General features: G+C 38.4%; 2 protein-coding genes across 5 annotated transcripts; one reads left to right on the forward strand and one right to left on the reverse strand.

Annotated features, from left to right (window-relative positions):
- Positions 1-439: 439 nt before the first annotated feature.
- Positions 440-21,300, reverse strand: slc47a1 (solute carrier family 47 member 1). Of its 3 annotated transcripts, XM_042499200.2 has the most exons (18): positions 21,147-21,299; positions 20,562-20,812; positions 19,172-19,273; positions 15,868-15,936; positions 15,598-15,746; positions 14,494-14,536; positions 13,313-13,357; positions 12,105-12,202; positions 11,345-11,442; positions 10,007-10,120; positions 9,212-9,279; positions 6,888-6,996; positions 6,578-6,653; positions 6,425-6,494; positions 5,747-5,879; positions 3,273-3,367; positions 2,523-2,627; positions 440-2,413 (listed from the first exon to the last, which is right to left on the reverse strand). In XM_042499200.2, exons 2-18 carry the CDS (start codon positions 20,775-20,777, stop codon positions 2,045-2,047), a joined length of 1,959 nt encoding a protein of 652 aa, XP_042355134.2. In that variant the 5' UTR covers positions 20,778-20,812; positions 21,147-21,299; the 3' UTR covers positions 440-2,044. The 3 variants fall into 3 exon arrangements, with proteins under 3 accessions (XP_042355134.2, XP_042355135.2, XP_087944229.1); XM_042499201.2 differs by lacking the exon at positions 19,172-19,273 and having other exon boundaries at positions 21,147-21,300; XM_088088103.1 differs by lacking the exon at positions 21,147-21,299 and having other exon boundaries at positions 20,562-20,848.
- tmigd1 (transmembrane and immunoglobulin domain containing 1) lies at positions 20,947-27,974 on the forward strand. Of its 2 annotated transcripts, none has more exons than XM_042499202.2 (6): positions 20,947-21,077; positions 24,300-24,381; positions 24,522-24,812; positions 25,613-25,897; positions 26,062-26,165; positions 26,259-27,974. In XM_042499202.2, exons 1-6 carry the CDS (start codon positions 21,060-21,062, stop codon positions 26,268-26,270), a joined length of 792 nt encoding a protein of 263 aa, XP_042355136.2. In that variant the 5' UTR covers positions 20,947-21,059; the 3' UTR covers positions 26,271-27,974. The 2 variants fall into 2 exon arrangements, with proteins under 2 accessions (XP_042355136.2, XP_042355137.2); XM_042499203.2 differs by lacking the exon at positions 20,947-21,077 and adding an exon at positions 23,209-23,357.

Raw genomic sequence — 27,974 nt, forward strand, 5'->3', positions numbered from 1 at the left:
TTTGTCTCATCTATCCTCTATTTGATCAAAGCTGAACCTAAAGTATTTACTTTGGAGGACGACAACGAGGATGATGATGGCAACATGGATGAAGATGACGTCATTCCCCAATCTTCTCCAGACATCAGTGAGTCCTCGGACAGTGATGTTGTCATCCAAAGAAGGAAGAAACGTCGGACACAGCCACCTGCATCTGCAACTGTGGCTGTGCCTGGAAAAGCTCATGTAAGAGGTAAGAATGGCATAACTTGAACCACCTGCCCTGTGAGCACCAAGTGGTCATGAAAAATAAGTATTAATAAAAGTGTTGGAAGAGCTGTCCTGAAGTAAATATGTCCTGAAGTAATTATGAGGCAAAAATACAGATCTTCAGTTCTAGTTTCTGAATATACTAGGAATCTGATGATAAATAAAAATTAAATGTCTAAAGTCAAAAATATGGCTTTCATCCAGAATAAAGCTCCATTTTATTTTGCAGCATTCACACTAATTATTATCCAACATCAAATGTATTGCTAGAAAGATTTGTCTCTCAGAATAAAACATAATTCAGAACCATAAGACTTACCAACTAAACAGATCTTACAGAGTATCATTTTTGTATTGGATTATGAACCACATATTGTGCGTGAAATCATATCAGGAGATGAGCAGATTCTTCAGTTCCTAGAATATGCTTCATACTTTTATCAAAAGAGAAGTGACCAGTTTGAGCAATTTCAGCTGACCTTAAGCCGTGGTTTGTGCTCATTTCTCGTGTTCTTTGTTTTTGTTTTATGTATTTTTCAGTGAAAGGGCCAGCTGAGGTTATCAGCAGATATAAAAAAGTCTTGAAAAGCTTCTTTGTTCAGTTAAAATTCTGTTGTATTAGAAAAGTGAAATACAGTATTTGTGCACAGGGAAATAAATCACTGATGCAGTAATTATAGAGCTTTAAAGTTTAGGCTGTGGAAGTGCAATGTTTGTACAGTTCAGTACATTTGTTCTAACCTTTGACAAGTCATGTTGAGCTGTGCAGGTTTTATATTTTTTAGATTTCAATTTTTTGTATTGTACTTTATATTGTGCAGTGTTTTTCAACAATAGAGTATCTGTATTATTATACAGTATGACCTGCTTATACATTTGATACCATATTGTATGACAGATTTACATACACTGATACAGTTGTCAGCGTTTGAAATTTCAGGAATACCCCATTACCTGTTCGAGCAGTATTTATTGTCAGCCTTGGGAAAACCTGAACCAGTGGTTTAATAAATACGGTATTTGTACTTGTGCTGTCTTTGTTATTCTACCACTGAATGAGAGAGAACCTATAGATAGATCCATTTTTCAAAGGTGTAACCCATCACTTGTTTATTGCAGTAGTTATGTGCTATAACATATTAACTAATTGTGAAAAGGAGGCAACTTTAGATTAGGGAACATGTGTTGGTTAATAAGTGTTCAACTATTAGTGAATTAGTAATGATCAAGATGTCACTTTAGTATGGGGAACATATTCTAACAAAGACTTAATTTAGAGTTATTTGGACACTATTAATATTTGTAGTTTTGTGTTTTGTTATGTAAGAACAGACCATATTCATTAAGTGGTATTAAGGGAGAATAACTATTCTTGGGGTTCTACCATCTTATTAAATCCACACTAAGCAAAGCATATTGAGATCGTAATTCATATACAACAACTTCCTTGCTTAGTACTAATAAGCAATAATTCTGAGGTTATTGAGGGAAGACTTTTGGTTAATGGCTTATTGGTTGTATAATAAGGCCATGCAGAACAAGGCATTAATAAGTACTTCATAATGCCTAATTAAGAGCCAATATGTTACTAACTTGCATGTTAATAAGCAGCTAATTAATGGTGAATAGGTGTACCTTAAAATAAAGTGTTACCCAGGCGGTAGTTTTACAAAATAACAACCCAGGTTGATGAATAAACTATGAATTCAATGTTTTCTGCCTTGGAGATCTAAATGCCAGTTTGTAAGAGCTGTGTTGAGCCACCAGATGTCTACATTCAGAGGTCAAAGATAGCTCAGAAGTTTTGGGTTGGGTACAGTGGAGCCAGTGGTGTAGGAGTGGAGTCATTAGCCCCATTTAGGGTAAAGTTGGCCTTGCTCTGGGCGGAGGGCGCAGGCACAGGGTAGGCAATGTGGAAAGCCACACCTATGCCCAAAATGAGAACTAAAATCGATAAGGTAAGTCCCCGTCGCAAGATCAGCTGAGTGACAGAAAGCGGTGCTTGAGTTTTGGTGTTTGAAGTCTTTTTACTCTGCTCAGCATCCCCCTCAGCTCCTCCTGCATTTGTGTTCTTGTTCACAGCCTCATAACCAGCTTTCATCTCCTGATCCTGGGTGGTGACTGGACTGTAGCCGTCTGGGGTGTCTTCGCCATCCAACTGGGCCTTCAAGGTGCAAAGATGCTGCTGTTAATCAATATGTGAGTAGCTCAAGTATGGACAAAAAAGTGAGAACCGCATGTATGCACACCGCATACTGCACATATGCACTTACTGTGTTAAGGCTGTCCGCAATTTCAGACACCATGGCTTCATTCAGCACTGTCCGAGCAGGAGTCTTTGGGATGGCTGCCACTTTCCCCCCAGCACGTAGTTGAGCCTAAAAACATATAACAGTGTTTTTTTTCTCCATTTTATTTGTTTTCACGTAACACTTAAGAGTCATACAGTCAGCTTTAGTTAAGTACTTATACAGAATGAAACCTTTTTTTTCCCGCTTTTTAAAAATTTTTATTTTACGTAGAAACTCAGTATTCCAAATTAGTATTTTGTAGGTTTTGAAAGTAAGGCTAAACGGGGGGAAGCACATTCAACTTAAATGAAGTAGTTTTCCCAATATAGTCATTATTTCTTTATAAATATTACAGTGAATCTTCACCCACAAATTTAACCACAATTCAAAAACAAATATATTAAACCTAACCTCAAATTTCTCTGCAGGTTTGAGTGTTTGGGCAATGTTCTAATATCTCCATTTTTTTGTAAATGAGTTTAGAGAGATAAGAATAATAAGGAAAGCGTTCAAAGAAATGGAATGAGGCAAAGATTTAAATTGCTGCCAAAATTCAGTTGGTATGGATGATTTTTTTCATGAAACTGCCTGCAGATGAAGCTCCAATACAACAAAAATAATTTCCCCAATAGGAAGTTTAATTTGATAATCCCAATTGCGTTCCTGCCCTCAATCCTTTTTGGAAAGGTTTAAATACCATGCATGGTTTAAAGAAAGATAAGAGCATCCTACCTTGTGTGTGACTTTCTTCCAGTTGAGTCTGAAGATTATTAAGAGGAAGAAACCCGCCTCGATGACAACACAAATTAAGAGGCCCACCCACAAGCCTAACCAGAGGGACACAAATACACACACATTAGAAAATGATCTGCAATTTATTCACTTCATATGTACTTACTAGAAAAAAAAAGTTAACAAGAAAAACAAATGATAGTATTTATAAAAAAAAGACTTTCATAAAGACATGCCAGTGGCTGTTGGACAAATTCAAGTATTGACCTGATGATGGTGCTAGATAGAAAGTCAGAGGATCAAGTTATGTTTGCCACATTTGAAGGCAGTCCACTAATAGTTGTCCATTTTATTGCAAACCACACATCAGTGGTCATTAACACCAGCCCCAGAGACATGATGTGCATGACTACAAAGAGCGGAGAGGATGCTAAAGGCATTACCTACTCAGGTAAACTACACTCCCAACACATATGCATATATGCATCTGTTTAGTAAGAACCACCCTCATTACCCTCTGAGCTACCTTGGAAGACACTGAATTAATAAAATCCACTCTAAAAAAGAGTGAAGCCAAACTTATTTCCAAAGAGCTACAGTCAGTACGTTTACATGCACAGATAAGTCCAGCTACCGTTACAGCGCGATTAGACCATCTTATTGGACTACTGTCCTTGTCCCAGTATACAAGCAATGGGGGAGAATCGATTTATTGGTGGAAATATGTTCGACTCCGCCACAGTAGGTGGAGACATGCCCCCTTTCAGCTAGATGCTATAAACCTATATTATTTACCCTGTCTATGCTATAAACCAAATCACAATCATAACTGTTTATTTAGAATAACTTCAGGGTAGAAGACCACCGTCTCACATATATATAATCAAACAGCGCTGTGCAAACTCTGTCTTTAGTTTTAAGCTGCCTAAAAAAATCATTTTCAGTTTAAGTATACGCTATATTTGCAATATTTTCACCGCTTTGCCTTGCCGTAAGACAGCCCATACTGCTGGGGATTTAAAACCGTGATATCAAAAACACCAGACTCCATAGAGAAGAACAGTCATTTCACTCCACCGAACCACAGAGTTACTGGTTTACCGCTGCCCCCATCAGCTGTTGTATAAAGTACAACAGGGCAAATATTTAAATATAGTGTACATTTACACTGATTTTGATTTATTTATTTTTTCAAGGTGGCTAAAATATGTTTTGCTGCGTTCCCATCCAAAGCAGTACATCACCTAGCTCTGTGCTGGCATTGTGTGACTGCACTTTATTTATCAGAGGTGGGGGATGACTGGAGTGTGACTCTTTATTTAAAATTAACATAAAATACTATCTTTTCAAGTTGTATGTCCCTTACCTGAGCCAAAATTAAAAACACAAGTCCCTCCTCAGTGCTTTTTTTTTTTTTAAATGCCTGACCCATGTTGCACCATCACTTCCCCTATCAACAATAATGAACAGTCCCTATCCCTAACTACCAAAGGGAACAGAGACACAAAGGCCTGCAGAAAGACACAAAACAATCACAAGGAGACACAAAATGACCACAAAGGGATGCGAAACTAGTAGAATGTATTTCTGTCTTGCTGCTAAATTGGAGTGGTGGTGGGGACTTTGCATATCTGCGCCCAGGGGCCCATTGTCTTGTAATTATGTCTGTGTGTGAGTGTGCATTTGTGTTTCATTTATCAATACATGCACACTTTGAGTGGACAGCAAAGCGCAGCACTCTGGCAGGGGGTAAATGGCAGGCTGCAGGGAGAGAAATTAAGGAAGGTCTGCTGCAGCAGGACCTCCTGGGTTTGTGGGTTTAACTAATGAACCTGGGTTTAAATATAGACACATTACTTCAATTCCAAGTTCTGCTGGCACACTTAAAGGGATTTTGATCTTTGGATGTGGGAAGGCTGTATGAGGTTCCTATCCATAGCCAGTGTATTACTGACAGTAGATAACGGTCGACAGAACCCCAGTTTGTAGAAGCAGGCAGAAGTACAGCCACAGCAGTACATTGCTTAGCTTCTGTGGCGGTACTGCTGTCTGCTTCTCCAAACTCTGGATACGCTGACTGTCGTCTGTTGTTTAAGATGTGCTGCTTATTGAACAATATAAGAAATATTTGTAATTTAAGTAGAAGTTTCAGTCTGTGGCGTCACACAATGGAAAATTGAGGCACCTGCTGACACTTCAAATTATTGTGCATATTAAGCTTTAGAAGTAGTATAGAAGTGGTGGTCAACTATAAAGTTCTTTCATAAGGATTCATTGAAGTCCCGTCTATTTAATCTAATAGTAAATATTTAAAACATTTGGGTTAATGAACATTTTCAGACCTAAAACTGTGGTTCTGACTTGGAAAAGCTTGGTGTAAGATCACAGGAATAACCAGCTTGTTGTATTTGTTTTCATTTTCATTCATTGCTTGTTTGTATAAACATAGAGATAAAATGGGATGAAGACTTTACCGAATACTCTGAGCTCGGCAGCAAACATCAGAGCGACTCCCACTGGCAGGCCGATAAAGTAGTAGCACACCAGGTTGGACAAGGCGGCAATTTTCTGCATCCCACATCCCACAAGAATCCCTGAGCAGACGCACTGAAAACACACACACCATTTGAAACAAAGAAAGAAAAACAAGATGCATTGATTTAACCCTTTGAAACCTGGAACAACATCACTTTTCCTGTGCTGCTTTCAGACGCCTTTCACAAGTATTTGCAAATTGGCTTGATTTCTTTCAAAAACATGGGTAAAAAGGCAACAAGCAAATTGGTCAGACACATTCCACAAATTGCAAGAAATAAGCAAAGAAAAAATGTCTCAAGGAAGGAAAAAGAAAACAGCTAGGAGGGAATAACTATATTTATTCAGAATTCTTTGGGGGGGGGTCATTTCCTTCTTTTTTTCTTTTTCTTTCTTTTTTACAAATTTTCAGGTAATTTTCTTGTACTGTTATTTACTCATTTCTTGCTATTGTTTTTTTCATTTTTTCTTTTGTTGCTTATTGCATTTTTCCCATGTTTTTGAGATAAATCAAGCCACTTTCCTCAGGTTTCAAAAGGTTAACAAAACAAGCAAACACCTCTGTGTACTCTTCAACACAAGAGCTCAATGCAAAACAAGACAATATAATACCGTACCAAAAGTGCATCAAAGAACTGTACAAATGTGTAGACGCTGATATTCTTTGAGACGGTCTCCACAATGGCTCTGCAGACAGAAGCAGAAGATCATCAAAAACAGAGCTGCCTTCACATGGTGCAGGAATGAACATGTGCTGGTGTGAAACTCACTCATCAGAGGTAAATATGTAGCCAAGGATGTGCTTACAGCCAGCGAGGACGATACCCTGCAGCACAGCAAGTATTGCTATAGCGAAAGACATTACGTAAGGGATAACACCCAACAAGATATTAAGATTGTGATGCGTGATTTGTTCATGCAAAATCAAATACATGCAAACATATTTCCAGTTATAGCCTTTTATTTTTTAGTTAAAACAAAAACACCTGCCAACTAATCAAAATCAAGGATTCTCAGCAGCACAGTTCAGATTAGATTAATTATGTATGTGCGTGTTTACAAGATTACGTGTTTTCATACCTGTAAGAACCAGGGCCACTTTGGAGGTGACTATGGCCCTGGAAGTGTTTCCAGCCCCCAGAGCATTCCCAACACGCACACAAGCAGCTGCATGGACACCTAGATAGAACTGCAAGGACCACATGTTACTTTCTGCTGTCAGTTACCTTCAGCTTTGAGAAATATGCTTATTCACTTTCTTTTCATGAGTTTGAAAAGATCAATGCTCCCCGCCATGGTGCTGGTGTCAGGACTCAGTTAGCTTAGTTTAGCATAAAGCACAGGAACAGGGGTAAATGGTTAGCCTGTGTCTCTTCAAAGTTAAAAAATAAACTCGCCAGTATTTCCACAACTCAGTAATGTCTCATTTGCTAATATACAAACTAAAATGTAATAACATCAATTTGTGATTTGAGGGTCTGATATGTAGGTTGAGGTCTAATATGTAGGTTTAGTGACATCTAGTGGTTTGGCTGCAGCATTGCAATAAATTAAACCAAACCAAGATTGCAAAAACACGTATGTCTCGATATAGAGCCATGTTTTTGGTTTGTCTATTCTGGGCCACCTTTAGAAACAACATGGCGGACTTTGCAAATGAGTACCGTTCTGAATGTAGATATGGCTCATTCTAAGGTAACAAAAACAACAAAAAAGACTCTTAGTTTGCAGTGGTTAAGATATTGTAGGCAGTGCAGCTGCACTGAGAATGGGCCCTTAGCAAAATTGTGTTACCAGTGTATTAAAAGTAAAGACATTAGGGAAAGTATTCACTTATTTGATACCACTTGCTATATAGAGCCTCAAATATACAAACCCATCTCTGCCATGGTGTGAAAAAAGTCAGTATTACACAAACCATAATATAATTATAGGCTCATTCTACATATATAATGACAACTGTAAATAAACTATGTCAAGTACAGATGCAATAACGGTTGCTGGATAATGTGGGGTATGTTGTTGTCCAATCGCCTCTATTCAGTCATGTGACAAGACAATAAGACTCCGGCTAGGTGAAGCGCAAAATCTGTCAAGACTGACAATCTGAGCACACCAAGGTCTAATGAGCAGTCATGCCATTCAAAAACAAAGGAAGTTGCAAGAAAAGACAGGAGAGAAAAGAAAAGGAGAAGTTTGCGAAGCTCCCTAAATTTTATTCTTTTGGATTTTTTACCAACAGGCACCAGCCCACAGACAAGCGCCTTGCCGCTGTCCTCAGGTGTGTCAACAAACATGCAGCAGGTAGGCTAATCTTAGGAGCAAGTTAGATAACGCTGATCTAAATAATCATAATGTTTAGTTATTGTGTTAGATGTATGTAAACTAAGTTGTGGGCCACTAGGACATTGATGTCTCTACAAGGTGGATAGCCCACCTATGAATTATTATGGTAAGCTAACTAAAGCAAAGTAAATGCTGGCTGTTCCTAGCATTAGATAACCTTTGTATTTACATTTTTGTTTTGGTTGCAGGCATCACCAGTCAGAGCCAGAGTCAGAACCATTCAAGTAGGTGAGTACAAGTGTCTTTTCAAGGGGGTTTGGGGTATCTGATTGGCTGCCGCACCCCTGTTTAAAAGGTTGTTGTGATTATTTCAGAGGGCCACCTGTGCCATTGTGTGTGTACTTTTGAGGGTAAACTGTGTGTGTGCCGCTGTAGACGGTCAGTTTTCGGGACATTGTGTTGTTTGTTCGTAAGTATTGCATCTCTCCTCTTTCTTATTTATTAATCTCTTGCCTTTGTGTCAAGGAGTGCAGTAGTTGTGAGGTTGTTGTACTAAAAATGCCTGAAAAGTAATTTTTCAGGATCACAGTGGCATCTCCTCTGCTCTCAGGTGCTTGTCATGTTTCAGAAGTTCGGCTGTCACAGCACTTTACATGGTTCTAATAACTTTCTCTTTGACCTCTGGACTCTGCAAATACAATAGCCCACATTTCAAATGTAAAATCCAACACATGGTTGGTACTTAGTATATACGCCCAGCTGTGTGTGCATATTTAAGTGTGTGCGTATGTGTTTGTGTGTGTGCTTCGTAACTAATGAGCCAAAGGGCCCATCATAATGGCCTACAGTTTGTAGTTGTTGCTAACGTATGCCACTGCACTAATGAAAAAGTGGTTAGAAATATATGGCTATATTCCATTTCTGCCAATAGATACCTCCGTGGCCTTTAATGCTAAGCTAAGCTAATCGCCCTCCTGGATCAAGGTCCTTAACATACAGACCTGATGATGGTGTCTTCTCATCTCAAGTGAATAAGTACATTCCCCAAAAAACTGAATTAATGTTAAATAATATGTGAATAGATATGTGATTCAGTGAACACATTGGATATTACATACCATGTATATTATGGCTCCTATTTCCAACAACACATGCTGGGCAGCGAGATCCACCTCCCCGAGTGCACCTGATATGATACAAATCACATTCAGACATTTACAAAGACATTATGCCTAAACACTACACCAAAAAACTTATGTCAGTCAGTAAACTGCACACAGCCTGCTGCTGGCTTAGTACTTTGACAGATGTTAAATACATGAGCATTATAAAGGTCAGATAAGGTGAATTTATGGTGACACAGTGACTGCAGATGGGCAGAACACAGTGTTGCAGCATTATATGTTTGAACTAAAAAAGTAAACAATTTTTGTGTCTTGTGTACCTTTAATCAGTTTAGATTTATTAAACCTGGAGACTTGTGTTGCGTTAGCCAGTTTAACCCTTAACCCTTTTAAACCAGAGCACATTGGCTTGATTTCTTCCAAAAATACAGGAAGAAGGTGATGAGCAACTTAACAAGAAATGGCTCAAAAATTAGCAAGAAATTTGTAAAACATTACAAGAAAATTACCTAAAGACAAGCCACAAAAAGGAGGAAATGTTAATAATAGCAAAAACGAGAAAATTACCTTAAAGTGCTGATTTTTTTTCTGTACCGTAAGTTTAAATGTTGAATTATAAGTATTGTGAATATAATCTAATACACTATGTTGTTGTGGCGAGAATTTGTTCATTGATTTGGTAATACTGAACAAAAGCTACACATTTGCAATTTTGTCGCTATATCTTACAATCTTTCAAGCTACACTCAACGGGGATTTTAAAAAATAACAAAGTAAAGCAACACTGACCAGCAAGGAAACCTCCAACCTCCCAGATCCACCATTCAAAACAGGTCATGAATGCACTGGGAACACCCAGCTTCATATAAGAGCCCCACTCCTGCAGACAATCAGTGGACCAGCCTGCAGAGCATTTCACACAGGAGAGTTATACACAATAAGGCCTGCAGAGGGGGAACGTTTTCTGAAGACTGATTTAAAAACACCTAACCTATTATACAAAAATTGTTTTTATATAAATATAGAGTATATATATCTCAGCAACCAAAAAGCCCATATGAATAAACTGGGTCTTAAACTAAACTAAACAAATGGTTGATGAACTTGAGAGTTGGAAGCATCAGTATAGATTGTCCTGGACCAGATTAAATGAAAGAACAAGACAAAATAAATGGAAATTTTTGTCCTTGCCTGAAAAAACCCCAAAACATTCCAATGTTAGAGAAAACATGCCTTTGAAATAATGATAAATTTGACCAAAATCTAAAGGAAACAATGGGACCACATCTGACTGTCACCTGTTCAGAGACAGATGCTTGTAAAATAAAGGAGGACACAATATTAAATTAAAAATTAAAGAGTATTAAATAAATAAATTCTTAGGCAAGCTCTTGAAATTGGATTTTTTAGGTACATTTGTGCACCATGTTTGGCTCTCAGATAACAGTAAAAAATTATATGATGTCACGTAGATTTCAATAGAAGTATTAAACCCATGTAAAAACATCAGGCTTTAGCTTTATTTCCATCAAAACTCTTTACATGTTTCCCCTCATAGAAAACCAAAATAAATGCACTGAATGAGCCTTTAATTGGGGTCAGTAGGCCACAATAAGCTGACACATATCTTTGGGTGCAATTGACCAATTCAACCAGCAGATGGAGACATAGACCACGGAAGAACCCAAAACATAGCCTTTCTTTGTACTAACTTTTACGAAGTTTGTAATGATGTGAATAATGTTTGGTTTAGGTGGAAGTGGTTCAGCCAGAAAGCTTGTCAAGATCAGCCCGAATCAAATGATATGCAGCATGACTATGTCCTAGCGTGTTTAAATGCCTCATAGCATGAAGAAAGAAGGTAACGCTTGCACACGTACTCCATGCCACACAAGTTTATTCAAGACAACATTTCGATCCCACTTGGGATGACGAAAATCCAAGTGGGATCGAAACGTTGTCTTGATTAAACTTGTGTGGCATGGAGTAAGTGTGCAAGCGTTACCTTCTTTCTTCATGCAAGTTTTCTGAAAGCTTTGCACCTATGTGATGTGCGTATAACTATCCTTTTTTCAACCCTAAATGCCTCATAGCCCCATTCCTGTAGTTTCTAAGTAATTAACTCACCTCCCCATGTCTGCTGATGGAGCTTCTTCCATCGGATGTAGCCGAACAACAGGAGGCAGATGTTGATCTGAGAGAGGCTGCTAGCAATTGCCGATCCACTGCAAACACATATGATAGAACATCTTTTTTATTTGGAGAAATGTCTACGATAATTGTGACTCCATTCCTATCATTCTAGACAAAAACGGGGAAGGACTGCACACTGAGTGGGTCAAAGAAGGTCGGCGACGAGACAGTTAAAGTTAGACTGAGTACACTTGATGTCTGAGAATAAGCCTTGAAAATCTGGAGTTTGTGGTTGATATGAGAGGGGAGGGACCGGCCTGACCTGACCACAGGGACCTAATTGGTTAAGTGGACTGCCTGTTGAACCAAATGTTTGTCCAGCTGGTCCAGAATCAACTCCTGTCAAAGCTCTCTCATCTTTCCCTGCACTGCCTTCCTCACTCTCTAAAAAAAGTACAAAAATAATAAACATTAGTGTACCACCCGCTCTATTTAAACAAAAAACATCATTTTTCTGACATAGAATAAAATGCGTAATGAGCTCTCTGACCCCCTGTTCTCTTCTGTCCAAACTCCTGGCTATGGAGTTTGCAGGCCCTCTCCTATTTGAACAACAGTGAAGGCATTATGGGAGAGTTTCTCTGCTTTTAATAAACAGTTTATTGGTCATGACACTTGAGGCCTGATATCATATCTATCGACACAAAGTCCATCAAAAATAAAAAGGCAAGGCGTAGCAGCATCATACACTTACACGACTCCTAACTCGAGGCTGACGATTAAGACGTAGTTGGCCCCCAGGTTCAAAAGGTTTGCTGCTGCAGCTGTGTACATCTGTGGCAGAATGATCCCCTGACAGACAAAAAAAAAGACAATCAGCATCACTTTTCCTGTGCTGCTTTCATAAGTATTTAATCTTTATAGCCTGAGCAAATTGGTGCGATTTCTTTAAAAAAAAAAAAAAGGCGAAAAAAGATGAGCAACTTGGTAAGAAATGTTCCACAAATTGCACAAAATCAATAGAATTAGAAAATGATTTTTAACAAAATGGGAAAAAATGTCTAGGGAAAAAGGGGAAAAAAAGCTAGGAAAAAGCCATATTTACAATTATCACAATTACATAGGTTATTGAAAATTTTCTTTCAGAATTGTTATACATTTTTAGGTGCTTTTTCCTGGTTATTTTCTTGTTTTTGGTTTTTGTTTTGTTTTGTTTTACTTTCTTGTTATTATTAAGGGTTAATATGCAAACTGCAGGAACAAAGACAAACAACAAATTCAGGAAAATACAGCACTCCATTAATGAGACTAATAGCCATTTTCCATATATTTGCTATCTTGGCTTGACCCAGAAGAGGAACCTTTTTCTATCTGCCCCACTGGTGTTATTATGGTCAACAACTTTATTATACTGTTATCAGAGTTTTTAATTTTTGTGCCTCTGCACCAACAGTAGCCGTGGCTGGAGATATTATGTTTTCAGGCTGTCCTTTGTCCACCTCAATCTCGTGAACACAACATCTCAAGAACAGCTTGAGGGATTTTTTTTTAATTGGCACAAACGTCCACACTGAGTCAAGGATGAACTTATTTGAATTTGGCAGTTACAGGTCTCGGTCACAGTGACCTCATCTGTTGCATTCTTGTGAATGTAATATCTCAACAACACCTTGAAGAATTTCTGAAAATTTAATGCAAACCAGGATGAAGTGATTCGAATTTGGTGGTCAAAGGTCTGTAACCTCATAAAACACGTTTTTTGTCATCACTCAAGCATTCGCGCTCTAAAATATAAAGAATGAAAAAGACGCAAGGTGACTCTACTTTTTTTTATCACTGAAGTGCCACTATTTTCCTGAATTTGTTTTGTAAAAACAAATACACGGAAGTTCATTTTTAAGACAGAGTACCGGATCAAATTCAGTGAAGCAAAAGTGCACATGTTTCCTATGATAAACTTACTTGGTTTTGAAGGTAGGCAACTTGCAGCTGGTGCAGGAACATGGCCTGTAGCAGGGAGAGATAAAGGGGACTAAAACTGTCAGACTTTTTGAATACCAGCCACAATTATCAAACAATCAACACATCTTTGAAAAATCATGTAATTTAGCAGTAAATACTACTCTTTTTGTTGACCCTATGCTATATTCCAGTTACTGCAACTGACAGAAACACTCTAAACCTGGAATGACGTTCAGACGCCTTTCACATACATTTAAACCTCTGAAACCTGAGGAAATTGGTTTGGTTTTTTTTTGTTGTTGTTGTTGTTGTTTTTTTTTTCAAAAACATGACAAGAAATGTCCCGTAAATGTTAAGAAATTAAGAAAAGGTGACAAGAAAATGACTGAGTTTATAATAAAATAAAAATTATATATATATATATATATATATATATATATATATATAATACAGTACAACAGTAATAATATAATACCTTTTTTAACCCTTGTTTTCTTTCCCTCTTCTGTGTTAATTTCAGGTAATGTCCTGTAACTCATTACTTTGAACTTTTTCCTAAGTTTTTGAAAGAAGTGCTCAGGTTTCAATGGGTTAATGAGGAAGGCTAAATGCACAAAACAAAGGACAGAGATGACTTGTCTTGCATTTGAATCATTGTACCATGTATAAACTAAAGTTAGCAAGCATGAAAAATGTCTTTACTGTAGGCATTTATTGTTTTCTAACATACAGAAAGAAGTTTCAGTATTTATTTTGTGGTTTTTAAGATATGTCTTGTTTGCTATCTCACATCTATCAAGCATCAAACAGTCATTCAAATTCAAGTTATCTTTGAATTTGGGTGACTTTAAACACTCAAACAAAAGTTTATCAGATCACTTACTGTGATCAGGTTATGGTGTGTAAATAACTAACTGGTATTTACCTGACCAACACCAGAAAACAAATCCAATCTTTTGATAAGCTCAATCAGGTGCTGACCAGAGTTGTGATATTCTTGCTTGCAGGCAAAGACATCATCATCACTTGTTTTCTCATCCTTTGCTAACTAACTTGAGTTGAGTTTCTTGATTTTCATGCTATATGAGCTAAATCCTCAGAATATGGCATATTACAACATGTATTGAATTAGGCAGAAGAAAATCTCCTTTTCAGACTGTGTTTCAGTTCAGTGCACTTACTGGAACAGCAGGTAAAAATACTGTAGCATACAGCTGGGCAATTCTGAGAGGGAGGCAAACAGAGTGATATTAGCTTAGAAGAGCAAACACAGACAGTGATGCACTTTCTGATTTGACATGTCCCCCTTTTTGCATAGCAGTATAAAAAACATTATATTGCATCAGATTTCTGCTTTATGTCTTTTAGTTTTTTAAAATGAAATTAAGAATCTGTATGGTAAGTACAACATTCCAGAAACAGGTGAAATCAAATATCCAGGCATTTAAAGCTGCATACATGACATTCACATAAAACAAATACCTGCATGAATGTACATATAAAACTGAACTTAAAGGTCCCATATTGTATTCATTTTCAAGTTCATATTTGTATTTTTTGTTTCTACTACCATGTGTACGCTTTAAAGTTCAAAAAACACATTATTTTCCTCATATTATGTGCCTAAATATACCAGGATTTAGCCTCTGTCTAAAATGCTCCATTTTAGTGCCTGTAGCCCCCCTCCCAAAAAGTCAAGCCTGCTCTGATTGGTCAGTGTTTGTGGGTCTTCCACATCGTTTTCTCGGCATCTCTACACTGTTACTACAGCTGGAAATTAACTGTAACCACACTGTAACAGCAGTTTCTACCTTTCGATTATATAGTCCTTCATGGAAGTCCTAATAGCTCTTTTTAAGGCACAGTTTCTAAATACAGACTATGCATTTCCCTGGTGATAGTGTTTTGATGCTTTCACAGTGTTTATATAGCACCTATACCTGCTGTATAATAAAAATAGACATGAAAATGTGACTTTTTACAATATGGGAGCTTTAAAGAGATACAAAAAATTAAGTGTTTTAAATAGAACAGCTTAAGAAAAAATGCATGTGTTTGAGAAAACACTGAGCATGCAGCTCAATAAATGTGACTTGGTTTATAATGCACGAGTTATGTAAAATACCCTGATACTCTCTAACCTGGAAAAATGCAGTCAAAGTTACACCACTGATAACAATAACAACCATGGAGCTAAACTCTTTGTGCATTTTGTACACATAAACATAGACAGAACACACACACGCACACACATACATTTAAGGTATTAATTAAACTGAATTTACCTCGCCACCTCATCTTCTTGATGCATGAGCATCAGCAAATGGTAAGAGTTGATGAGAATGCCCCAACAGGGCAGACAAAACAGCAGCAGGATCAGAGTGCTCCTTTGGAGAATAACCCCCACACGTTTCATGTTCTTACCACCGAATGTCTGCAAAATTACATCGTTTTACATAGTAGTTACATTGTTTCAAATTTTAAACATTTCTGGAGATAACACAATAACATTAAGTTTAAGTAACAATAGTATTATGATAATGTAGTTTGCTCACCTGAGAAATTAGTGTGTCACAAGCCAAGGCGAGGCCATGGCCTATTGAACATGTGGTCACATTAAAAGTCTGAGAGGTGGAGAATAAAAAACACACACAAAAAAAAACAGAACAAAAAACTTAGTTAGACTTTGTTTATGTGTTACCGTTCAAATGTCTCAAATGCATTGCCTTTTTTGGTTATGTACTCTGAGTAACATGTACATAAATATGACACCCAGCTCTCCCAAATCTCAGCTGTTCCAGCAACTGACACGAATGCAGATTCATAGGCTGTGGTGGTAGAAAGTAGAATTACCGCCCGCAGTTGTATTCCTCCACATGGCAGTCAAGTTTCTCCTATGGTTTACATGCATGTATGTGAAAACGTAGATACTTCACACACATCCTCCCCCCTGCAGCACATGAGCTCTATAAAGTTAGCCCAGTTTCAACGTGGACACCCAAGATTTGTGTCACCAATTCAGTATCTGACCAAATATCTCCCTTTCTTTTCCTAAGATATGATGTTAAGTAATAGCCAGAAAAGTATTTTTTGCAGAAGATTATGATGTCACAGTGAAGTTGGCCCTTGACCTTTTGGATATAAAATGTCAGCGCTTCATCATAATATCCTTGTAGACACTTGTGTAAAAGTTTTGGCATCAGAATTTTTAAATTAAGGACAAAAACAGGTTTTGTGAGGTTACATCAACCTTGACCTTTGACCTTTGTTCACCAAACACTAATCAGTTTATTCTTCAGTCCAAGTGGACATTTGTGTCAAATTTGAAGAAAATTCCCTGAAAGTGTCCCTGAGATATTGCTTTCAACCATAATGCCTTTGGCCACGGCTATCACCGCTGCAGAGGCATAAAAATGTTTGTTTGTTGGGGTTGAACATACAGAACACTTTCACCCCTGAGATTAAGTTTAATTGTAAAAAGATTTCTGCCATTTTTAGGATTTCATGGCTGAATCCTGAAAGTTTTTCCACGCAGACCAATTTGTCCGAGTTGATACACCCGGTCTCACCGAGAGTCATCACCCCAGTCTGCAGCTTGTTGGGAACATCAGCCAATTACGGCTTTTGTTTTCAGGTCCGTATAGTTCAGTGCCAACTGTTGTCACGATTCTGATGAACTGTGTGAATCCTCCAAACATACAATGCTCTCACAAAAAATTACTTTATCCTATTTTCCCCATGCCAAATGGCAGACAGCCAAAGTAGACGAGTGTGTGGTGAAAAGAGTTCAACATTTAGCAAGCCAAAGGGAGTCTGATATTTGGGAAGACCAAAATGGCTGACCAAACTGATGATGTCTATGTGCGTCAATTATGTGTGCCTAAATTACCTGTCTATTTGCTCCATGTGTTTCTGCTGCTATGCAACGGATCTCTGTGTTGCTTTGTTTGCAGGATGTGTTAATTTGCAAACAGGTTAGTTAAAACCTAGCTCATTTATTGATGCCATGTGATATCACCTCCATGCTCTACTGTGTGGCCAAGTTAACCCACAGGTGGCTGCTTTTACTTTTTTTTGATGTTGGGAAAAATACAAACAAATGGAGTTTGCGTCAGTGAGGAGACAATGATTTACCATGCAGATGGTGGTTGAAAGCTCTCTTCTAGGATGGCAATAATCCCAGGCATGAGGCGCGAGTTGTTGCTTAATTGTTTACTACTGTGAACATTCTGTGAATCATTCCCCAACAGTTGACCTATCATGCTCATTTTTCAGTTATTTTATTTTGGGTTTCTACTTGAACATCGTCACATGCTTTAACATTCAAGAAACACTTTATTTACCTCATAGTGTCTATGTTGAGCACCTGTATTCAAAACGATAGGTTCCGTGTCTTTAAGCCACCCTCCCGAAAAAAGCCAAGTCTGCTCTGAATAGTTAGCGTTTCCAGCTCAACCGTGCTTCCAGTTTTTGCAGGACTGCAGGGAAAAAAACCCATGCAGCCAAAAAGCATTTTCCTTATAGACCAACATTGTAAATTTGTTGACAGGGCACCTCAATCTGTAAATATGGTCAATTATGACTCTGTCTCTTATGAATGTTTGATCCATCAAGGGCTCATATTTGTTAAACTTTCCTCAAGCCAAAACGTAGCAATTTAAAAATCTGTGATGTCATCACAATGTAAAGTCTGACAGAGTGGGAACTTTTGGGAAGGGCCAGTCAGAGAAAAACTGTTCCACATATTCGTTGGGCTGCATACCACAAAAGTAAACCCAAAAGCTAGTAACATTTTTTGGTGTATGAGCCAGGCGAGCAGAAGAAGAGGCACCATCTTGCAGCTTCATCGCAACCAGGGAATTACTGAAACAGAGTAAAGTGGCTTTTGCTATCATGGAAAATTACCAAATAAAAGCTTTGAAACCCAACGGGACATGTGCCAGCAGGAATATGATCCGAAATTGGGGAGAAATTTACAGCATTAGCAACAAAGAGTATATGTTTCCTTGGCATGTAGCTGCATGTACCAGTGTAGGCTACATCATGCAAACACTTGCAGTACCGTGCTTGGAGCAGACAACCACAAGCTGATGTCATCTTGTTTCAAAAGCCACGATTAATATGAACATCCGACATTGTAACTGTATGACAGGAAATGAGGAAAATCAAAGGTCCCCTTTAAGACTAACCAGATCTCAATCAACTAAACACCTGCCTAAACATTGCCTCTCCTTTTTGTGGTGTTCAGCTGTATGTACAGACTTGAGTCTCAGTTCTTTCTGTTTGTGCAGTTTATTGCACAACAGCTCTTTGCCATTTTTGCAGCACACGTGCAGAGAGGAGGATGAGGGTGTTCTAGCACATGCCCCTTTGCCCCTTGATACCTATAGTGCCGTTTTTAAACAAATTTTATGATGGTCCCTTGGTGCTGATCTGTTTAAGTACGGGTGCTTGGAGTGCCCAAAAAGCACCACCAAAGATCCATATTTCAGCAATAATTTCTGCTATTTGATATACCTATGAAAACTACATTATATTGCACATTATATGAAATCCATAATCCGTAATTATTCTAAACTGTTGGGGTTTTTTTTTTGTTTTTTTGTGACCTCTAAAATTGAAATATCAGAAAATAGCCCAATCAGTATAATAACAGAATATTGCTAAGTCCCTTGGCCAGATTGGGGTTTAAAGGTACCATGAACGACATCACACACAAAAACTTATGATACTCTAATTGTGAGGGAAAGTTAGTAGGAGCAGCAGTAGAAATAGTACAGTCAGTAGAGCAAATAGGTGCGCTACTTTAGTTGCAGCAGGTTAAATCAACAGTCTACAAAGTGAAAATACTAAGCCTACCGCTGAGGCCAGTGCATATCCAGCCAGTTCTGCATTGCCGATGTGACCACAGAATATGGTGACAACAAATGGCATGAGGAAGTTCAGAATCCGAGACACCAGCTGTAGAAACAGAGAGATTTGACCCATCATAGATAAGATAAAAACAGTGCAGCAAGTGATTGCTTTTAAATAAGTATTTCATTGTTGGACAGATGGTTTTTTCATTAAACTGGGCTATCTATGCAAGAGAAAGACATAAACACTTTTGAAATTGGTGCTACATGTCTAGAGAAAACAGAGAAAAAAGACTGGCTTTCATTTTTGCTCAAGAGAAAGAAAAACTACAACTACCAGAATGCACTGTACTGCACTGGACCAATAACAGCAATAAAGTTGGTGATGTAACAAACAAACCAACAATGGAACAAAAGGTAAGCTAAAACATGTTTTTAAAGACATTTGAGGTGAGAAATAGGCATATACAAAAATACAGAAGTACAGCCTGTAGTTTCAATAGCCAAGCTCCCAGGAACAGTGCTGGGCTTTGAAGCCAATTTTACACAGAGGCCAAAAGTGGAATTACAATGTTCAGGTCTATAAGGACCCAAAAAGACTTTTTCGCATTGTATTACATTGTTAAAGAGATATCTGTAATGCATTGGATACATATTCTTGGGTGTCAAAAACCTCTCACAAAATGACTTGTTTGACTATCAAGATTTGACCCATTCAGCTGAAAGTCTAAAAGAGCTGCAAAATTAAACCATTTTATCCTCATTCAAGTTCACTTGCTTAACAGGCAGAATGATGCAGAAGTGGGGCCGATCATCTCATTAATACCGTGAAAACAGAGCTTTTTTAACTTCATGCGCCACTGAGCAACTTTCATAGAAATCAGTGGGGCCCCGCTGCCAATGCTGTATCCAGGTCTCTTAATACATCCATCCACAGCCTGAGAGCCAGTAAAACTCTGCCAAATGGGAGGTTTTGTGTCATCTGGCAGAGATTTAGGCACTGCAGGTTTACCACAGTTCATCTACACATACTACCCACATTGTTGTGATACAAAGCTGGCTGAAAATCGGAGTAGTATCCCTTAAATTTGTTACAGACATCTGATCCGTACTCAGTAAAGCAGTTGAAGTTAGAGAGCAGTGTTGCGAAATCACCAATCACAGACAGGTTTGCACCACGTTACACCGTAGGTACCTTTTTATTTCATTTGCGTTCTTCATATATATTTCAGAATGGTACTTGATTGCACAGTTAGATTGTACTGTATTACAGGGCACATGAAACAGTAACTCTGCAACAATTGCATACAGAACCTGAATGTATAACAGTTGTGGCACTTTATGAATAACATACCAATGCCCCCCCACTAACACTTCAACTTTCCCCTACTCACCAATGGGCCTGTGAGGCGTAAGACTTGGTAAAGTTCCTCTCTGTAGACCAGTGGTACCCAACGTCTCACACACGCACACCGAAACAGTTTGGAGCTGACCGCTGCCACCGCCGCCTCGTCTCCCTCAGCCCCTGCCGTCTTGGCAACAGAAACCCCAGTAACGGGCCCTGCAGTCGGCACAGGGTGTGCAGGATCCGGGGTATCCAGCTTCTCCATTCAAACACAGAAAAAGACGAGAGAAGGGAGAAAAGCTAAGGGACAAGGGAGGGAGGGAGGGAGTGGGGAAAGAGGGAGCAAAGGTAAGAAGGGCAGTCAGTCTTTGTAGGTTTAGAAATACAACACATGCACTTCTTCAAAAATAATTGATTAATGTGGGTTTGGAGGAGGAGGCAGATGAGATACTGAATAAAGGAAAACAAAACAGGGGGAGTGACAGAGGGAGTGGAAAAGAACAAAAGTCTTTATGTGTGGATACAAGGGTCAAAGCAAGGCTGATGAATGCTTCTTGCTGTGGAGGTACGGTGTCTAAGTATTTGTCGTGTTTCATTTACATGTTTCGGTGTGTGTGTGTGTGTGAGGTCTTACCGGGCTCTGTAGTAATCTGATGAAGAATGCCTGTTTGCACGTTGTACACAAAGAGCTCCGACTACATAAACTCTGCAGTCTTTAATTAATTGTTTACAGGGCAGCCATGCTGTATATGTTTGTGTGTGCGCAGATGCATTACTGATCTTATCTGCCACTGAATGTACTTTGACCACTGACTTTACCCCAGAGGTTGACCTACTTGTCGCATAAACAAACACAGTCACACATTCACACAAACTTACACTCATCGTCCTGTCAGAGCTCTTTAACTCAGTTTCAGGGAGTGAACATTGCTATGTATTATTGTGGCCAGAAGAGGTCATAGGCAGAGCACTGTCAAATCTGACAAGTTGATCATACCTAAAATAATCTTGGAAACTGATGACCTTAAAAAAGGAAAATTAAATAAACTATAAATCTTAATTTAGACTTACTTTATATCCAGGTGTTAAGTTTACTTGAAATTGAGATGTATTTACTTAATTTTTTGGAAGTTGTTGCAACTTAAACGTGTTTTAAGTGTTAGCAACTTCACTAAACCAAGTTAGTCTGACTTAACTTGATCATGACAAAAGAGGATTTGCTGATGATTAAGTTGGGAGATCTGCAAGTTCTGTTTTCTTGACATGGTTAAGATATAAAGCTCACTAAACTTGGTTTACTGAAGTTGCTAAAACTTCAGTAAACCAAAAAGATTGATTTAATAATTTAATAAAACTTGTCATTGTTAAGTTGCAGCATCTTCACAAAATTAAGTAGATATATCTACATTTTAAGTAAACTTAGAATTAGATGTAAAGTAAACATAAATTAAGATTAATAGACTAATATGTTTTAAGTGAAAGTGCCCAACTTATCACTCACAAGTGGGGAAAATGGCCTTTCCACATAACTTTTCAACACCAGCCACCTCTGTCCCATGTTTTTTTTTTAAACAGCAGATTTACTTTTGGGGCTTTTAATGACTTTATTTGGATAAGCTGCTCTACTTTTAACTACATTTATAGAAGTAGTAGGTCATTCTTGCAGATATTCCCTACCTGAAGGAATTGCCTCCTCTTCTTTAAACTACATTTTTATATTTACTAGGTCATTCTGAAGACATTTCCTACCTGACAGAATGAGCTATTATATCAGGGGAGTAGGCCATTCTGATAGATATTTCTTATCTGACAACATGATCTATTCCACTTTTTACTATGTTAAGAGATGTAGTAGGTCATACTATATTCCCATGAAATGTAATGAACAAAAATGTGTAACGTAGCCAAGCATAAGATTGAGGTATGATACCTCCTACCTTAAGTACCATTCTCACCTTCCACCACTGGCAACATGCATCACATTCAGCGCAATAAAGAAAAAGAGACAGAAATGCTCACTGCTGTTTAAAGTGTAAATGTAAAAGTACTTGTATGCCAGATATTTAGCAGCTTTTTTTATCAGTTCATGAAAAAGATGCTGTTTGTGCCTTTTTATTCATATTAATGCACACAGTACATTAGTCTCTGCTTATGGTCAATCATCATGACCTTGAAGAGAGGGAGGAGTGCACAAGGAAATAACCCCAAAACTTCACTGTCACATTCATGTCATCTTATTAGGGGACAAGGAAATAGCTTGAACACTCTTCTCATATGACGACAGTAGGAAACACAGATAATTTGCGAGGAAATACAGTTAAATAAAGATAGAATAAAATTGAACAAACAAAAAACATCTTAGTTTCACTTAAATGTTTTTTGTTTTCTTTAACACTTGCTGACAAAGACCAATTGTAAATTGCATTATCAGTGAGTCATGGGCGTTGAGAACACAACACTCACAACAACTAAAAACTAATTTAAAAAAAGAACCCATAAAATATGTGTTTGAATCCTTAAATCCACACCCAAGACGTTTTAGTGTCATTGTAATGACTACAGCCAATAAAAAGCGCCCTTGAGTTTGCACATTTTAAGCACACAACAATAAAACAGAAACAAGGACAAAAATCAGGGTTGGGAGGATTGACCGTGTCGGCAGGAACAGGAAAGTAGAATGATGAGAAAGGCATTCAGAAACAGTGAGGGAAGTTATAAAAGTGTCCTCATATCAGGCATATAAGAGTCACTGAAGGTCTGACTAGTTCTACACATCCTCATATTCACACACAGGGAACACCACAAACAAAACAGCCAAGGAATAAGAATAAATAATCTTTGTTAGGTAAGTACATATTTTATGTATTAATACTAAGGTGCTTGCTGTGTGTAATGTTATTCACATTTCTTGCGTTGGTGTTGCATTGATCCCAAGAAAGAAATTCTTATTCTTTTATGCAAACTGAAATTACACATGACTTTGATATCAGTTAATAAGTACCAGCAAGTACAGAGTGTCCCTTTTAAGAAAAATGGAGTAAATTAATTTAAGGCTTTTATTTAAAGTGATGATTTCTACATCAGATCTAACAGGCAGGTTTTTCTATATTTAGTCTTGTAAAGCAAACTCTAAAGAGAACATAATGTAGCAACATCAGTCTCCTTCCCTGGACACAGTAGTTACACTTTCTTTAATGCATAAAGATCTCATGTTATGATAAATTGCAGATATTCTGGGCTCTGACACGTAATGAGTAGAACTGTATCCAACTGCTTGAGTGTTATATTTAAAGCATGCAGATTATCTCATGAGAAAAATCTATACGATTTTTCTTCTTTTTATCTTTTACAAACACTGTCTCACACGCACATAACAATTTGCAGACTTTGTACTCCTAAGGAACAATCGATTATCATCTTGATAAATCACCCGTGCACAAAAATTTTAATTCTTTGATCAAGTAGGCTATTCTTAAAGCCTGTGAAATAATGGTTTCATGTCTATTGGAACACTGGAGAAAACTCTTGCTTGCGAAGAAACTTTGATTGTATGAATGAGAGAAAGGAAATTGGAAATTTATACTGAGCATAAAAAACACAAATGATTATGTGTTTGTGTCTATTGAATTTGAGGAAAACAACTGAATACCCGGCAAGGCAAGTTTATTCATATAGCAGCTTTCAACAAAAGGACAGTTCAGAGTGCTTTTGTGGTGAAGTTTTAGTGAGTATGGAATCAGTTTAAATGTTAAATCACCTTTGTATGAACAATCTCTCGCTCCTTCAGGTTTATCCAAAGAAGAGTAAAATGAAGATGTTCAGATCCCTTCTTTTCCATTTTCTCCTGTACTGTGCAACCCAAACATTAGGTAAGTGTGCCAGGTTTGTGAACCTGGTTACCAAGACTTAAACTGACTTGCCTCTTTTCAGTGAAATTATTCCAAAAAAAGATTTTTTTTTCTCACTACTTGCATGCAGTCTAACTTTCTCCCTCTTTTCTTTTTCCAAGGCGTTAAGATCCAGTCTGTCCCAGGATTTGACAGCGAGGGTGTTATTCTCACAGAGCTGGACAAGAGTGTGTCTCTGCTTTGTCAGCCTGACGGCGGCCATGAAACTCAGGCTGACGAAGAGTTGGTGTGGCTGAGGAATGACGCTGTCGTCAGTCTGATGGAAGAAAATAAGAAAGGTCGCAGCAGCGTGTGTGTTACACCCGTCGTCCTTGAAGACAATGGTGCCACTTTTACCTGCCACCTCAGAAAAAATGACTCAGTTAAGGCCTCAGTCACCCTGAATGTCCTATGTAAGTCCCTCCAAATAAATGTTGGAAATATGTCAGTAATAATACTAGCATAGGTGTACATTTTGGGGGATGCAGAGATTGCAATGGGACGATGAAAACATGACAGGAGCTGAGGATTTTAATTTGACAAAATTAAAGACATTTACACCATAAATTGCAAAAATTGATGCAGAAAAAATTCCCAGAATGCAGGAAATTAAGTGTCAAGTATTAAAAACTTTATGGCGGAGGAACCGTTTGGTCAGACGGTTAACCACACCTGCAACCACAGAGCTTAGCTGACTTAGCTCGCTAAAGTTAACCACTCAGCAGCTCTAAGTCTTATGTGGTTTCTCTATGCGCCCAATGATTTGGAGGATTGGGGTCATTTTATTCCACAGTGGAGCTTTTATGGCTTCATGAGCCACTGAACAGCTTTCATAGGTATGAAAGGGGCTCTGCCTTCAGTGCTGTATCCAGGTCTATTCATACATCCATGGAACAGCCTCACAGAGAGGCTCATGTGGCTGCAGACTCAACAGCTTCAGTAACAAAAAAAAATAGGATTAAGAGTCTAAATTACATCAGCCAACATGCTGATGTTTAGCAGGTATACAGTTTTCCATGTCAGCTGAGAGGAAAAGTTATCAGAGTGCATCCCCTGGGGATTTATTTCTGTACAAAATTTCATGGCTATCCATCAAAGAGTTATTGAGAATTTCATTCTGGACCAAAGCGGTGGACCAACAAACCATCTATGGAAACAGTAAAACTGTTGGCTACCAGTTAAACATGGATTGAAACTTTTTCTTCTTCTTCAGATCCCCCTCAGATCTCTGGGTCAGAGGAAGTGACAGTTGAACAAGAAGCAGTGCTGACCCTGCAGTGTGATATCAGGGCCAATCCACCAGTCTCATCCATGTCTTGGACACGAAATGGAAGCGCAATAGATCTACAAGCAGGTGGCTTTACTGTGACCAATGACGGCTATACAAGCCAGCTCATCGCCAAAAAAGTGGACAAAAGCTTGCATGAAGGCACGTATCAGTGCACAGCAGAGTATCAAGGCCATGGAGAACACAAGCAGTTCCACGTCACAGTAACAGGTCAGTTCACACCATCAGTACTCCTTGATTTTGCTCAAGCCACAGCTCATTATCATATATTTCATATTTTATTGTGTAATTACCACATTTAAATGATGAATCAGTAAATGATAAGAAGAAGCAGGTAAAAGTGTGTTGATTATCTTCTTCCCCTTCGTCTGCAGAAAGGACTATGAAGTTCCCATTGATGCCTATGATAGCAGGGTTGGTGGTGGTTGTCCTCACAACGTTTCTGGCAGTCATTTCACGTTGGGACAAAATCAAGAAGGTAATACAAAAAAACACAAGTACATACAGCACAAACACTGACCCTGACTCGCTACGGTCTGAACCTCCTAATACTTAGTTTGTCTTTTCACAGTGCTGCAAGTAGGTTGTGCCCAAAAAATGGGTCTACTTAAACAAAGAGAGAAGTCAGGAAGACGCCTGAAGAACTCGTTTTGTGTGCACAAGACTGTGATTATCGATTCACCAATTTTATCATATTTGGCATTATTTAAGAAATGTTGACATTTTGGGAAAGAGTTTAGATAGCTTAAATACCTTAAGACCCATACCAATAGTCTGTCTGTCTGTCTGTTAAGTATGAAGCCACAGTAAAGCCAGAAGCTAGTTAGCTTAGCTTAGTTTAGGACAAAGACTGGAATTAAAGGAAAACTTTTAGTGCTAGCCTAGCACTATCTTAAAGCATGACACCTCCTGTATAACACAATGAGCCTGTTTATTATCATGTGTTTTGGGGATCCAAACACAAGTGGACACCTGAGAGTTGTGTTTCCAACTGATCACTTGTGTATTGAATTTTGCTGCTACCTACGTCACTTGCATTAGAAAGTCACAGGGTTATAAGCATAGTTATTAAATCTGCACTCTTGCTAGCTGCTCACCAGTCACGTTGTGTCTGTACTTTGGATATCGCTGTCAGTAGATTCCAGGCAAAACAACTCTTTCTCATCCCAAGTCGTCAGATATTGCTGCTTTGCAGTGGACATCCACATCTACATATTGCGTTGTAGGTATCCCTCTGCGTCTGCTCTTTACATTCCAGGATGCCGCTACTGTGATGTAATGTACATGGTTATATTTACACAACACAAGCACATGGCAACCAACTCTAGAACGTCAGCAAATGCAGATGCTGTCACGGATGGTTAGGATTAGGCACATGTTGGCACAGTTTGTTGGACCTGATTCACACTCCTCCCGCCTGCTCTATAAGCACCATTGCATTCCTTATATTGTGTCGTGACAGACAGCTTCTCAACCTGATGCCACACTGTGGTGTATCACATACATGCAACCCGCCTTCTCAGGGGCAGCCACACGTGACTCTACCGGGCTGACGCAGCAGGTGCATCAACTTGCAATAATAGCACGACTGGTTCAGTCTTGCCGCATTCTACACTGATGCTGGCCAGGTGCGTATCATGCAGATGCAAAAGGTGCCTTTTGGCATCTGAATCATACGCCACAGGCACTGACAAAGCAGCGGTATTTTACGAGTTCAGAAGCTGGGCAAAACAATGGAAAGGCCACACAACGATGCTTCCCAGACCACCGTAACAAGTGGTTTAAGTGATCAGATCACAATGCTTCTTGATGGTAATTTACACTTGTATTTAGACCCAAGACACATATTAACACCAAGTGGCTCAGCGTGCAGGTTTTTGCACAGATTAAACAAACAAGATAAAATATCTTAAACAGTGTTTTTTAGAGGTACTAGTAGGTAGATTTTGTTATCTTTGGGCAAATCCAGGGAAGCTATTTCCGATTTTTCTATCCTTTGTGCTAAGCTAACTGGCTGCTGGCAGTAGCTTTATGTTTACCATACAGACACGAGTGTCTTCTCATCTAACGCTCAGCAGTAAAGTAAATACTCTAAGCGTTTTTCCCAAAATAAAATTTTACAAAATGTATCATTGTATTAACTGTTGATTATGGCAGGACAATCTATGAAGTTTGCATTATGATCTTGAGATCATCCTTGAACTTGTTACTTTTCATAGAGTGATTGGCTACAGCACTGCCTGTTTCTTGTTAATATCTTTGCAATAAAATAACTTTTGTTTCCTCA

This window comes from Plectropomus leopardus, chromosome 15 (genome assembly GCF_026936395.1).
Source record: "Plectropomus leopardus strain MGB_pleo_1.0 chromosome 15, ASM2693639v1, whole genome shotgun sequence".
NCBI classification, from domain to species: domain Eukaryota; kingdom Metazoa; phylum Chordata; class Actinopteri; order Perciformes; family Serranidae; genus Plectropomus; species Plectropomus leopardus.